This window comes from Lynx rufus, unplaced genomic scaffold (genome assembly GCF_022079265.1).
Source record: "Lynx rufus isolate CCGP_SWC_20201006 ecotype Redwood Valley unplaced genomic scaffold, mLynRuf1.p SCAF_13, whole genome shotgun sequence".
In the NCBI taxonomy this organism is placed as follows: Eukaryota; Metazoa; Chordata; class Mammalia; order Carnivora; family Felidae; genus Lynx; species Lynx rufus.
Window position 1 is genome coordinate 40475806 of NW_025814827.1, and position 13972 is coordinate 40489777.

General features: G+C 44.8%; 1 protein-coding gene across 1 annotated transcript in view; it reads left to right on the forward strand.

Annotated features, from left to right (window-relative positions):
* The window catches only part of RYR3 (ryanodine receptor 3), a 365900-nt gene that overhangs the window by 108138 nt on the left and 243790 nt on the right, over nucleotides 1-13972 (forward strand). The window contains exons 13-16 of the mRNA XM_047075357.1: nucleotides 4153-4321; nucleotides 5670-5805; nucleotides 8761-8856; nucleotides 10623-10741. Coding sequence (XP_046931313.1) covers nucleotides 4153-4321; nucleotides 5670-5805; nucleotides 8761-8856; nucleotides 10623-10741 — 520 coding nt within the window. The remainder of the gene's footprint in view (nucleotides 1-4152; nucleotides 4322-5669; nucleotides 5806-8760; nucleotides 8857-10622; nucleotides 10742-13972) is intronic.

Sequence of the window (13972 nt, forward strand, 5' to 3'; positions counted from 1 at the left end):
CTAGTAGGTTGACTTGTCTGTTTCTCCCTCAATTCTCTCAACTTTTGCTTCATATATTGTGGTCTCTGTTGTTACGTGGTTATATGTTTATAATAGGTATATCTTCCTGATAAATTGACTCTTCCATAGTTACAAAACATTTCCCTTTTTTCTCTGTGAAGATCTTTTATCTTCAAGTCTGTTTTGTAGAGCCACACCAGATGCCTTATATGCAGATTATGGTTACTGTTTGCATGGTGTAAGTTCTTCAGTCCTCTTACTTGCAGCCTGTATCTTTGAATCTATAAAGTGGTCTTATAGAGAGCATACACTGAATTTTTATTTTTATGTGCTCTGACAAGTGTCCTCCTTTTATTGGTGTGTGTAATCCATTTATAGATAATGTAGTTATTCAAATTGTTGGATTTATGCCTGCCATTTTGCTGATTTTTATAGATCTCACGTTCTTTTTTCCTCTCTTCCCCTTATTGCCTTCTTTTGTGTTAAATAGACATTTTCTAGTTTACCATTTTCATTTCTTTAAGGTTTTTTGGTTTGTTTTTATTTTGCTACTTTTTTGAGTTATATTCCTAGTGGTTGCTCTAGGAAACTCACTCTGTTTTGGACTTCCAACACTCCACCTCGGATTAATACTAACTTACGTAAAATAAAGCAACTTTGCTCCAGTATTACTTTCCTCCTCCTTGTGATAATATTGTCATGTATATTACATCCCCATATGTTATAAGCCCAGTTTTATCATTATTTTCTTATCCGTTTGTGTTTTTTAAAATATAAAAACAAAAGAGAAATGAATATGTTTATACCATATTTTATATTTACTTGCACAATTACCTTTACCAGTGCTCTTTATTCCTAGATGTGGATTCTGCTTACTGTCTGGTGTCATTTTATTTCAGCCTGAAGGGCTTCCCTTAGTCTTTCTTAGAAGGCAAGCCTGGTTGTCTTGTAAATATTTCTTACAAGTATTTGCTGATGGACCTGCTTGTGGGCTAGATGACACATTCAGAGTTCAGACAGTTTTAGGTCTGTCCTGGATTTTGCTTTCTGCTTCTACAAAACCTCATATTCGGCCAGAGATGAGTAGATAACTAGGTCCCTCTCCAGTACTTTCTGAGCACATGTGTGGCCTTGCTCATTGTCTACCCCACCTTGTTAGAACTTCTTTGGTCTGAAGCTGGAAGAAAGCATGGAAACAGCCTCAGACTGAAACACCATAGACTCCTACTGTTCTTACTTAGGCTCATTATTTAATAAATCAGTCAATCAGTCGATCAGTCTCAATTTATTGTATGGCTTTGGTCAATTTCCAGAGTCCTAAAACAATTGTTTTAGATGATTTATCCCAAGTTTATCATTATTTTGTGGGAGAGAGGATTCCTGAGCTCTTCACTCAGCTGTTCTGGATGTTTCCCTTTCAATGGGGGACATTCTAGATTCTCCAAGCCATAAGATTTTTTTTTTTTTGGAAGAAAGGAGGACTACTGAAAAACAAACCCATGCAGCAGCGAAGGGGCCTGCAAAAGCCATAGCACTTGAAATTTTCAAGAGCTGGGAAATGAAGGATAAAAAATCATTTGTGAGTAAGATTCTCCTCTCCTGTCTCTTTTGAGAAACCAACAGAACATGCTGTGTACAGTGGAAGCCAGAAGGACAGGGGGTGGCCTTCTGGGAAGAAGCACATTAAAGTTAAATTAATAGGGAAGGAAGAAGAAAGAACAATGAGGAAGAAAGGTTGGCGTTGGCTTGTGCTGTCTCATCATCCTCTGGTCAGTTGCTGGGAGCTGTCCAATAGGACAGATGAACAATGTGAGGGGTGAGGGAGTCTCAGAAATCCTGCTGACGAGTAGATATTGCCCAGCTGTCCTGAGTTTAACCTTATGATCGAAACAATACATAAATAGTTGTGTTATGGTAATAGTATGGTAAATATTCAGAATCCCTGGGATTGTACTTGAATTAAAAGAAGTCCTTGGAAAGATCTGAGAAGGTAGTGGGGCAGTGGCTGAAGTAGGGAGTGAAAGATGGCTGGGATAAAGTAGGTACCATTGTAGTTAGTTCTGAATTGAGACATCATCTTGTCCCTATCCTTCTTGGTACATCTGGGCCTCCTCTCTAAGGTTCTGGAGTAGAACATGAGCGCCCTGAAGCCATTCAGAGGTCGTATCTGTTTCCCCACTGCCGGGCATGTGGTATGTGCTCTGTTTTGAGGGAAGGGGGGGGATCTGCCTTAGTCCAGCGGAAGACTATTATATTGAGGTGTCTCGCAAGGACAAGATAAAGCAATCGAACATTGAGAACCCACCGAAAAAATTAGACCCAGAAGGACCCTGGCAATAGTAGATAGTACCTTTCCTATTTTCCAGGGGGAAAGTGAAGCCCAAGAGGCTTAGAAGCAGGCACTCCAGATAGCACATGTTCATGGCATTGACGATAACTTGGGTTTCCCAAACCCCTGTAAGTTGCCCTTTCAAACTACAAAATGCCAGCAAACCTCTTGTATGTTTTCATCTTTATTTTAATCACACACTTTTTACTGAACTGGTGTCATTGTTTCTAGGAGACTTAAAATGTTTTTATAAAAGGGGGCGAGTGGGGCTAGGGGACTCTGCAACTGGACCAAACATACTGGGGAGACTGTGTTCATTTTTCTCTGAATCGAGAACTGGAAAGTCATTCCCAATTAGGTTTTGTAGTCTCAAACCTTCACCTCATGTCCTCACAGCAGGTATACTATAATATCTCAGATAGTCATTAGCATTCCTTGAGCACCTCCACGGTCCAGAGCACACACTCATGAGAAGGATCTCCCTGCCTGTAATCCACTGGTGTTCTGTCCTTACTGCATGCACTTGTCATTTTTTTTTTATGTTTGTTTGTTTTGAGGCGGTGGGGGTGGGGAGAGCTCCCAACCAAGCTCCATAATGTCAGTGTAGAGCCCAATGTGGGGCTTGAACCCATGAACCATGAGATCATGACCTGAGCTGATGTCATATGCTTAGCCCACTGAGACACCCAGGCGCCCCAACACTTGTCATTTTTATGTATAAAATTGGAATTGTCACTTCATAAGCTGAGGGTTCTTAGGGCTTATTAAGCCTTTGCTTCAGGCCTAGATAACAGTCTTTTCTAGCATGTGTCCAGGTTAAAATATAACTAAATTCACTGTAAATTCAAGGAGAAGGCCTTAGAAGTTGACCCAAGGAAAAGCCATGACGTTATTTATACCAATTCCACCAATTCCCAGTCCCCTGGGGCCATGATGCATTTACACAGGGGCTGGCTCCATTTCCCCCTTCCTCTTTTTTAGCCTTTACTTTCCAGAAGGCTCACCAGTGTACCTACCAAGGACATGGGAAATTGAGGGCTCATTTTGCCATCTGTGGAGGTTTGTGGTCTCTCTGCATTGACAGGATTTAATAACAAGACTTTTTGAAAAATTAAGACAGAGTCAGAAACACAGATTCAGGATAGAAGGATCACAACAGAGAAAGAGCGATGGTGGGGAGGGTAACACTGAGGAGGGAGAGGGACATGAAGACAGAAGGAGAGAAGGATGTCACAAGATGGGGGCGGGGTTGTTGAGAATGAGGATGGAGGGCACACAGAGGAAGTCCGAAGGAGATAACAAATGAGGAAGGGGGAGCTGGTGTGTGAGTGCACATGCATAAAACCTATAAGAGAAAAACACATGCAGAGACATGAAAAATGTGCAGAAAGAGAGATACATGGAGAGAGAAGACAAAAATACAGATGGAGGGAGAGACCCAGTGATAGAAGCCCTTCTGCCCCTATGTTTACCCTATTCCAAGAAGAATCTGTGATAGTTCCAAACAACCATGAGTGAATAAGTTTATGATTTTTAAATGTGTTTTTACTTTTAAAAATGAAAAAGTGTGGCAGACGGCCACAGGTCATTTCCCTTTATTTATGAAATGGCCTGAAAATCGAAGCAGGCGTTTTCTTCCGTTGTCTGTTGGTTGGCAACTGCCAGTTTGTGGTCATTCCCTGAGTGACTGCTGCAGGAAGCCGTGCGCTGCGCCCCATGTGGGGCAGGTAAGAGCCAGGATCTGGCGGGTGCTTGTCAGGGACGCTGCCTGAAGGCCCGTGTCTGAGCCACGTCCACGTCCGTGTCCGTCTTGTGTTCTTTAGTGGAAACAATCGTACGGCAGCCCCCATCACCCTGCCGATAGAAGAGGTCCTGCAGACCTTACAGGACCTGATCGCCTACTTCCAGCCCCCGGAGGAGGAGATGCAACACGAAGACAAACAGAACAAGCTCCGCTCACTTAAGAACAGACAGAATCTTTTCAAGGAAGAAGTAAGTCTAGAAAATTGAACATCGCGATTCTCTTTGCGTCCGCCGCTAAAACATCCCTGTGATTGCATTTGAGCCTTGTGTGCATGCATGCACGTAGTTATGAAAGAACAAGAAAGGAAGGAAGCTGGGAAGAAAAGGATTAAATAGAAGCCAACCTTCCCTGTCCACCGCACCGGGTTACACTACTAATGTACATTGTAACCGTGCACATTGGCACACTCAAACCAAACTGTATTTGAGAGCTTTGTTGCCACAGTGCATGTGTGTATCCCAAATCTATTGTTACTAAACCTCAACTGTTAGAGCATGCCATTGGCTGTGATTCCCAAGTTTTGGAAGATGTTAGAATTACCTAGAAAACCTGTTTGAAAAAATACACATGGCCGGGTTCTGCCACTTTGGAAATGACTGAGGAGCTGGTTTGAAAGGTAACAAGTAAAGAGCCAGGTCTGACTTAGAACCTGAGCATCTGAGTCACCAGAGATGGGACCTGGATGCAAGGAAAAACAAACCTGGGACTTGGCGGGGGCTCTGGCTCGGGTTCTGCCTCCGTCCTTGGTTAGGCGGGACCTTAGGTCACATGCCTTCTTTGAACACTGACGTGATGATTTGGCAGTGAGAGGCCATGGTCGCCCTCCTGCCGGGCCCCCATTCCCAGGGACAGGGCTTATCCCTTGGGCATTTCCAAAGTCATTGGCCTGGAATATAAGACTGGCCCTGCTCAGTCTTCTGATCCAAGCAGACTGGCTTTGGGGACATTACGTCTGAAAGGCTACTGAAACTGTGTGTCTTTAAGAACAACTAGGCACAGATGTTTTCACTGGGCGGCATAGTATTGTAATGTAGAAGAAAAGTAGTTAAAAATCCACTTTGATTTTATTGTCTCTTAATCCTACCCTTTTGCCAGGGGGAGAGGGAGGAAGCAAGCATGGTTTTCTTTGTGCATCTGAATGGAACTTCCTGAACTCACTTGACATTTGACAGGAAAATAAGAAGTATATGTAGGGCTGTTTCTGGGTGAGTCAGAACCATTTCCCACCAGACACAGAGCAAGCTTTTGTGAGAGTCATTCACGCTCCCTCTTGTGATAGGTCCTTAGATTGAGATAATCACACTGGGGCAAACCCGCCACGAGAAAACCGCTAACTCATGCTCCAAATGGATGCCCCATGTGTCTCAGAGGCATAAGAATGTGTACATTGTGTTTTTAGGGGGAAAAAAAGATCGTGAAGGTCTGTTAGCACATTAGCATTACGAGCTTTAAAAGGTGAATGACGTGGCAGGGAAAAGAACAAAAGGCTCCTGCTTTCTCAGGGGCTTTCACTCTTTCCCCCACTCTCCTTCGCAGGGAATGTTGGCCCTTGTGTTAAACTGCATCGATCGCTTAAACATCTACAACAGCGTGGCGCACTTTGCAGGAATTGCAAGGGAGGAGAGTGGCATGGCTTGGAAAGAGATCCTGCGCCTGCTATACAAACTGCTGGGTAAGCACACCCCCGGAGCCTCTCCCTGGGAGGATTTCCAAGGGTGTCTGTGCAAGATCACCGATCCGGCCTCACTCCTTGGACACCTTTTGTTAACCGGTTGATTCCAGCCCAGCACTGTTCGTTCTGTTCGCCAGCAACCTACAGTACTTTCCACACTTAGAGCAAGAAGGCAGCAGTGGGTGAAAGGGGATTGTGATCAGCCCAGCCAAAACTACCTGTACAACCTTTGACGATCATTACTCTCTCTGAACCTCAGTCCCTCCTCTTTATTTTTTTTAATAGTTTATTTATTTATTTATTTATTTAGAGAGCACGCATGCACGGGAGGGGCAGAGAGAGAAAGAGAGAGAGAGAGAACACACATGCGCACACAGGCACATGGGAGGGAGAGAGGGAGGGAGAAAATCCCAAGCAGTCTCCTTGCTGTCAGCGCAGAGCCTGACCTGGGGCTCAATCCTAGGAACTGTGAGATCATGACGTGAGCCAGAAACCAAGAGACACTTAACCGACTGAGCCACCCAGGTGCCCCCAGTCCTTCCTCTTTAAAATGAGGGGGTGTGTCTGTGTGGCTCAGTCGGTTAAGTGTCTGACTTCAGCTCAGGTCGTGATCTTGTGGTTTGTGAGTTCAGGCCCCGCGGCGGGCTCTGTGCTGACAGCTCAGAGCCTGGAGCCTGCTTCAGATTCTGTGTCTCCCTCTCTCTTTCTGCCTCTTCCCCACTCACACTCTGTCTCTCTCTCCTTCAAAAGTAAATAAACATTTAAAAAATTAAAAAAAAAATTTTTTTAACATTTTATTTATTTTTGAGAAAGGGAGAGACAGAGCATGCACAGGGGAGGGGCAGAGAGAGGGAGACACAGAATCTGAAACAGGCTCCAGGCCCTGAGCTGTCAGCACAGAGCCTGACACGGGGCTCGAACTTACAGACCACGAGATCATGACCTGAGCCGAAGTCGGCCGCTTAACCGACTGACCCACCCAGGGGCCCCTAAAAAAATTGTTTTAAATAAAATGAGGGAACAAGGCTAGAATATGTTTGCAGTGCGTTCTACTTTTAGACTCCGGCACTTGCACTTGAAGGACAGTCACTCTTTTCAGCTCCCTGACCTGTCCCTGACCTCTTGTTGGTTGGTCGTGATTCCTGCCACTTTGGCCTGTTCATTATTTCATTTGGGTGAGGGGGGGAGGGGCGACAAAGGCGGGGAGTAAGGAGGTTCGGCGCCCAGCCTTTCTTCTCACAACACCAGTGGGGGTGATCTCCTGGGGCCTGCTCTAACCAGTGCCACCACAGGGCCCAGCCAGCAAGCTACAGGAGGAAGGCAGTGGAAGACCGTATCCGCCCGTATGGGAAGGTAGCCACCGGTAGTTGCTTGGAGATGGTGACAAGGCAGCATTTGGGGGTTTGCTCAGAAGTGTATGTCCCGTTAGACAAAGTCCATAGAAAGTTGAGCGGGCCAGAGGGGAACCAGCAACGTCAGGTTGGACCCATTCTCGATGTCGAGGGTCAGGCTGATTGGGCTACCACCATTGTGTGTGACGTTGTGAAGTCCCTTCCACCTCTAATACTTTCTACCAGTATGCTCAAACTCAACAGCAATTATACAAAAACAAGCAGTTATTGAGCTTTCCTGCCAAGCAGTAGAATATCTTTTTGATCTGCCCAACAACACCTTCAGGTATAGGCACTGTTAACCGTTTAGTCATGAACCCGAAGAAACTGATGCTCACAAAGTCGTAACGTACCCAAGGTCATACATGTAGTATGGGAAGGAACTACGGTGTGAGGCCGCCTGACTCCAGCACCCTGTGCCTAACCCCTTTGCTGCTGCAGACCTGAAAGTGGTTTGAGGGGTCAGACTCAATCCAGCCCTCCTCTGACTGTGGAGGTACAAAGCAGAGGTCCTCAGGAAGACTTTTCCCTCATCCAGGTATCTTTGAAGCATCTGTGGAACCTGTCTTTGAAAACCAACAGCATGAAGAGCATGGGACGAGTGGTTTAGGTGGATTCATTGCAGAGGCCTGTGGAGGGAAGGTTGCTTGGTCTAGTTTGGTGAAAATCTCCTGACAGCATATTCTCTCCCACCCTTAGCAATGTTCTCTACCAGTGGTTCTCAACTTGGAGCAGGCATCAGAATCAGCTGGAGGGCTGGTTAAAACAGTCCCATCCCCAGAGTTTCTGAATCCTTAGATCTGGGATAAGGTCAGAGAATTTGCATTTCTAACAAGTTCTCAGGTAATGCATTCTGGCCTCCACAGACCACACTTTGGGAACCCTCATTATATGCTAATGTGTTTTAGGTATTTTAGAGTTTCCTGTTTTGCAGTTATTGGCCTGTTCATTTATTTTTAAAATATTTTTTTAATGTTCATTTTTTGAGAGAGACAGAGAGTGAGCGGGGGAGGGGCAGAGAGAGAGGGAGACACAAAATCCGAAGCAGGCTCCAGGCTCTGAGCTGTCAGCACAGTGCCCGAGGCGGGGCTCAAACTCACGAACCGTGAGATCATGACCTGAGCTGAAGTCGGACACTCAAGGGACTGAGCCAGCCAGGCGCCCTTGCCTGTTTGTTTCACCTACCTTTCCAGCTGTTTCACTGGGATGCCTCCCTTTAGCATTGAAAAATAGCAACTCTGTAGCTGGGTTTAAGACAACAGTGCAAAGAATGGAGTTCTTAAACCAGTAACCAAGCAGGTATCTGCTGCTGCGTTCCCACTGCTCTGTTCCCAGCAAGTAGGCAGGTGCTTGGTACATAGATTCTCTGGAATAGTTGAATGAATGGTAGATTTTCACTTTGCTAAGTATAGGAACAATTGTATCAAAGGGCTTGGAAGGGGAAGATGGTTACACACAGTTCCTTTTTGTTGCTAAGCAGGTGCTGTGCTTAACAGTTTCCCAAGTTCTTATGCCCATCCTCCTGCCCTTTAACCTACATGTTCCAATGTGTCCTTGTTTGCAGCTGCTCTCATTCGTGGAAACAGAAACAACTGTGCTCAATTCTCTAATAACCTTGATTGGCTAATCAGCAAATTGGATAGACTAGAATCTTCCTCAGGTAAGTGTTGACAGGAAACCACTGAAGAAGGTGGGGTTTTTTCTTTCTGGAAAAAAAAAAATAAAAGTTGTATCTTTGAATAATTCTGTTTTCCCCCTGAGGTGTAAGCAACCCTCAAGTGATTACTTCAACAAAGAGAAGGTCCTGAATCTTCCTGGTGCTGCTGTGACTTTATTTAACCACTCTAACCCAGACTTCAATGATTTCCTTTTCTGTTTCACTTTTCACTTTGTGTGTTTATCTCCATCCCCTGGATCCTTTCATTGCCCCCCACCCAGGCAGTGGTCTCCTACCTGCTGCTTGCAGTTCTTTTCCTTGGGTTTCTAAACCCTCTCTGAACATGCTTATCCTGTTGTGGTTAGAAGCAGACTGAAGGATGACATGGGATAGGAGGAAATGATGGTCCTCCATCCCGCTAAGTCACCCTTGACATCTATCTATAATGCTTCTTGATGACTCACAGAGAATTTGAGCCAAGAGAATGGTTGTTGTTGGTAAGTTAAGTAACTGGGCTGTGAAGCTCAACCATTGGCTTCCTCAGCGGTGAGAGAACATGACAGCTGCAGACCCCTCTCTGGAAAGCTAAAAGGTTTTAATGCTTTTTTCATTGTCCAGAGGTGGCCTGAACTTGGACAGGCCAAAGGAAGGCTCCCCTAAGGTCTATCCACCTACACCTATGTATTCTCAAGCCCCTGTTTTTTCTTCAGTGCCTCCTCCATGGGCCATGTTACATTTCATAATAATTTATGAAAACCTTGAGAAAACCGGAACCAAGGGGAGTGTTTTCAATAAAACCAATAAAGATACTGGCCAACTACTTCCCTTATATTTTCATCATGGTGTGTTACCCTTGTAGGTGCCAGGTTGCAGGGGCACAAGTTAGTGTTTAAGTCTTCCCTTCACAGAGAAAACCATCCAGTGTGCTGAGTAAAGAGGCAAAGGTAAACTTTATTTAGTGAGTTTATAGTTTGCTTGGTACACCAGTACATCTAAAATGAAAATACTTTCTGGGGTGGTTCCTAGAAAAACTCTTAGGCGAGGAACACTTACAATATTTTCTAAATTACTTGGAAGGACCTCTAGAATTGATACTAAACTGGGCATCCGCCATTTTAATTAAGTATTGCTTGGTCTAACCAAGTGAAGAATTCCATTTTACCGCTGCTCCTCTACAGTTTTTTCTTTTTTTAACTGAAGTGTAACCAACATACAGTATTCTGTTAGTTTCAGGTGTACAATATAGTGATTCAGCAATTCTGTAAATTACCCAGTGTTCATCATAAGTGTGCTCTTAATCCCCTTGACCTGATTTCACCCATCCCCCACCCACCTCCCCTCTGGTAACCACCAGTTTGCTCTCTGTATTTGAGTCTGTTCTGTCTCTTGTTTTCTTTGTTTCGTTTCTTAAATTCCACACATGGGTGAAATCATATAGTATTTGTTGTTCTCTGACTTACTTAACTTGCTGCTTCTCTATATCTTGACATAGAAGGATCATGTCTTTGTCTAAGAAGGAGGAAGGTGAGGTTAGTGCCTAAGGAAATATCCTCTCTAAATCACAGACTTCTTAGGCCCCAGAGGCTCCTGAAGTCTACCAGAGATGGCTACAGTCTTTCTTCTGGCTGGAAATATTTAATACATTCAAGGAGCTGATAATATTCTGTCCCCTCAGGATGGTCCTTTCACTTATAATTCAGGTTTCTGAAGTACGGTCGGTTCTGCAGGTTTTCTTTAACATCCACACGATTTTTGTGGCATTTATACAGGTATCTTGGAAGTTTTGCACTGCATCTTGACTGAAAGCCCAGAAGCCTTAAACCTGATAGCAGAGGGCCACATCAAGTCTATCATCTCCCTGTTGGATAAGCATGGGCGGAATCACAAGGTGGGTATCAGAAAGAAGAACCCAAACAGGGATGGACTTCTCCTGCTGCTTAATCACCAGTGTGTGTTACTGAGAGCATGTTGACTAGTCTCTTTCTTGGCTCTGATTTGAGGGTAGGGAAAAGAAAAACACTTTGGGAAACTGAGGTTCTGAAAGACACTTCCTGCCCTAGGAGCACACTCCAAGGCAGACGGTCACACTGGGTCTTGGAGGTCCTCTCTCTCTTCCCACCAGCTTCACAAGCCCAGCTCATCCATCACCTTCAGCCCTGAACATGGAGCCGACTGCATAAGGTGCTGGGCTGGGGTGAGTGCAAGACCTACCCTGGGGTCTAGGAACTCAGTAGTGGAACAGCTAATACCAAGCTGTAGAAAGAAGATACACAAAAATCAGATCAAAATAGCATAGAAAGTCTTGGCAACTGGCTTGTTATTAAATGAAATCAGATTTACCCTGAGCCGCACCAAGCGAAGGAAGTGAATCTACTTTTTTGCTCATGAGCAAGCAAGAGCACAGATACAAAATAGCTGTGTGCTTTGGGGCCTCATTTATATCATCTGCGCAATGGAGACAGTGCTACCTCATTTGCTAAGGTAGAAAGCTCCATCAGTTTTTCAGGGGTCTTAAAGTTCTGTCATCTCTGTTTTTATGGAATCATGTGTTGAAGACACCCGATTTGCAGGGAAAGTCTATTAAAATATGCTTTTTCCTGACTCTTCAACATCAGCCCTGTGGATGGGGAGTTCCTGCCCTAATTAGTGAGCAGGCAGGTACCCCAAGGCCGAGAGGGTGTATTTCAAGAGCAGATGACATGAGCGGCCGTGGCTTTGCTCCTGCAGTGACGAAAACTCAGCTTGGTCACTGGCCCTCTGTGTTCATCATCATTGGGGGGCGCTGCTTATTTGAGACACGTTTCAGGGGGTCCAGGAGAATAAGCCTCTGCAGCATTGCTTAGCTGTGCCTTCCTTAGGAAGCAGAAAAGCCATGGTCCTTAGCATCTGTGAAATTGCTTGGCAAAGAAGAGAAAGAAATATGTGGGGCCTGGAACTGCTTTCCCAAATGGGGTAAATCAAAAGCAGGCATGAGGCTCCAGCGTCAGACCAGCGTCTGTATGCTCCGACATGTTCCTTCCTGTCAGCAAAGCATAATAAGAGTAATAGATAAGCACCCAGGAAACACATGGTCTGGGCCATGAGCTACATGCAGATGTCAGGAAGAGCCCTTTGGCTAGAGAAAAGCTGCTGTTGTTTCGTTGCTCCTGGGTCATCTTTATGGTCAGACCACATAACGCACTTCATGAATAACCAGCTTTGTTATGGCTTCTTTCAGCCAAGAGCTACAGAGCATTTAATGGATGTCGCTTGGTGGTGAGTTGATGACTATTCTGCCCATTCCACAGTTGAGAAATCTGAGGCCAGTAAGCTGAAGGACTTTGCTACAAATCACTACCTGCTCTGATAGGTTACCCGAGTATAGTAGCAGGGCGCTCTTTAATCTTTGGGAGCCAAGGCACTGAGAAATTCCGGCAATGTTAGAAAAGTTCAGGCAGTATGTTCCCGGTACATAAAAGCCTCCTCAAGGATATCCCTTTTTTTGTCTCTTGATAGATTTTTGGATGAAGGTTGGTTTGCCATGAATTCAGGCCTTCCCTTAGAAATTATCTGGATAACTTTTATTTCCAAAGAGAAATCTGTCTCAAATCATCAATAAAGCTATCATAAATAGAGCTATTTGTGGTAGCTTTATAAAGAATGTGCAGAGTGAAGGCCAGACTTCTGCTGTGACGTTTTCTTTTTGCTTGGAAAATGTCAAGGTGATGTTTTGCTCTCCATGCTGCTCTTTTTTCTCCAGTCGTGGGTTTTCACATGTCTCTGATCTATTCACTTAGTTTTCCATGAAGATAGTGGCTGAAAATACATAGAATTAAAAAAAAATGTTTTAATGTTTATTTATTTTTGAGAGAGACCGTGTGAGCAGGGGAGGGGCAGAGAGAGAGGGAGACACAGAACCCAAAGCAGGGTCCAGGCTCTGAGCTGTCAGCACAGAGCCCGACGCGGGACCCAAACCCATGAACCACGAGATCATGACCCGAGCCAAAGATGGACACTTAACTGACTGAGCCACCCAGGTACTCCAGAAAATATATAGAATTTTAGAAGCACAAAGCACCTCACAGCTCTCCCAATAATAGCAACAGTAATTATGGTGACGACGATAGCTAACATTTGTTGTGCATTTGAGAAATGCAAGGTGCTGTCCTCCACATTCCCATGCATTTTCTTTGTCCTCAGTATGACCCCATGATGTAGCATTGTTATTTCCACTTGTCGGTGGCAGAAACAAGGCTGAGACGTGGGCCCTGACATGTTAAGCCACGTGCCAGAGTCCACACAACTCGTTCACGACAGCCCAGGACCAGACTTTGAGTCTCCCCCTCAGCATTTAATATTCTTTCCAGTGTTTCTCAAACTGCCGTCTGTGAACATGTTCTTTGGGGTCCACGTGTTCCGGGAGAATATTTTTAATTGCACGTTCTTATTTTTATAGTTCTCTAAAAACAAAACTGCACAGTGAAGAATTCATAATTAGAAGGCATTTTTAGACCAGTAAAGGTTTCTGAGACTGGAGTTTGCACTCCCCTGTGGGCCCATCTGTGGTCTTCAGGGTCATGACATTTTTCTTTTAAAAAAAAAAAAAAGGTTTGTACATCTCATGGGTTTGATGAACCCCTTTTTGTACTGTTCCAGCTCTAATCACAGGTTTAAGACAGGAGTAGATACAGTGGTGGCAGTAATTAATGCCGCCTCTAAGATTTTTCACTTGTTAGCTCTCTCCCTGACGTGGAAAGCATTGCCACTCATCTAAAGCATGATCCAATGGAGGTCAGAAAGTTCGAGGGAAAGAACACAATCTCTGGAGTGAAAAGACCATTCTCCGAATGCTCTCTGCCCCTCGACCTCTCAGTGCCTTGACTCGTGCTGAAATCTCCACATCTCCTCGCTTCTTAGTTTTCCAGCACCCATGAAAAATTCTGTCTGCCCTTCAAAACTTACTCAAATGCCACTCCTCCTTAAAGTTTTCTTTTTTTTTTTTTTAAATGTTTATCTTGAGAGAGAGCAAGTGAGAGAGTGTGAGCAGGGGAGGGGCAGAGAGACGAGGGGAGAGAGAGAGAGAAAGAGAGAGAGAATCCCAAGCAGACTCCACGCTGTCAGTGCAGAGCCCAACGTGGCG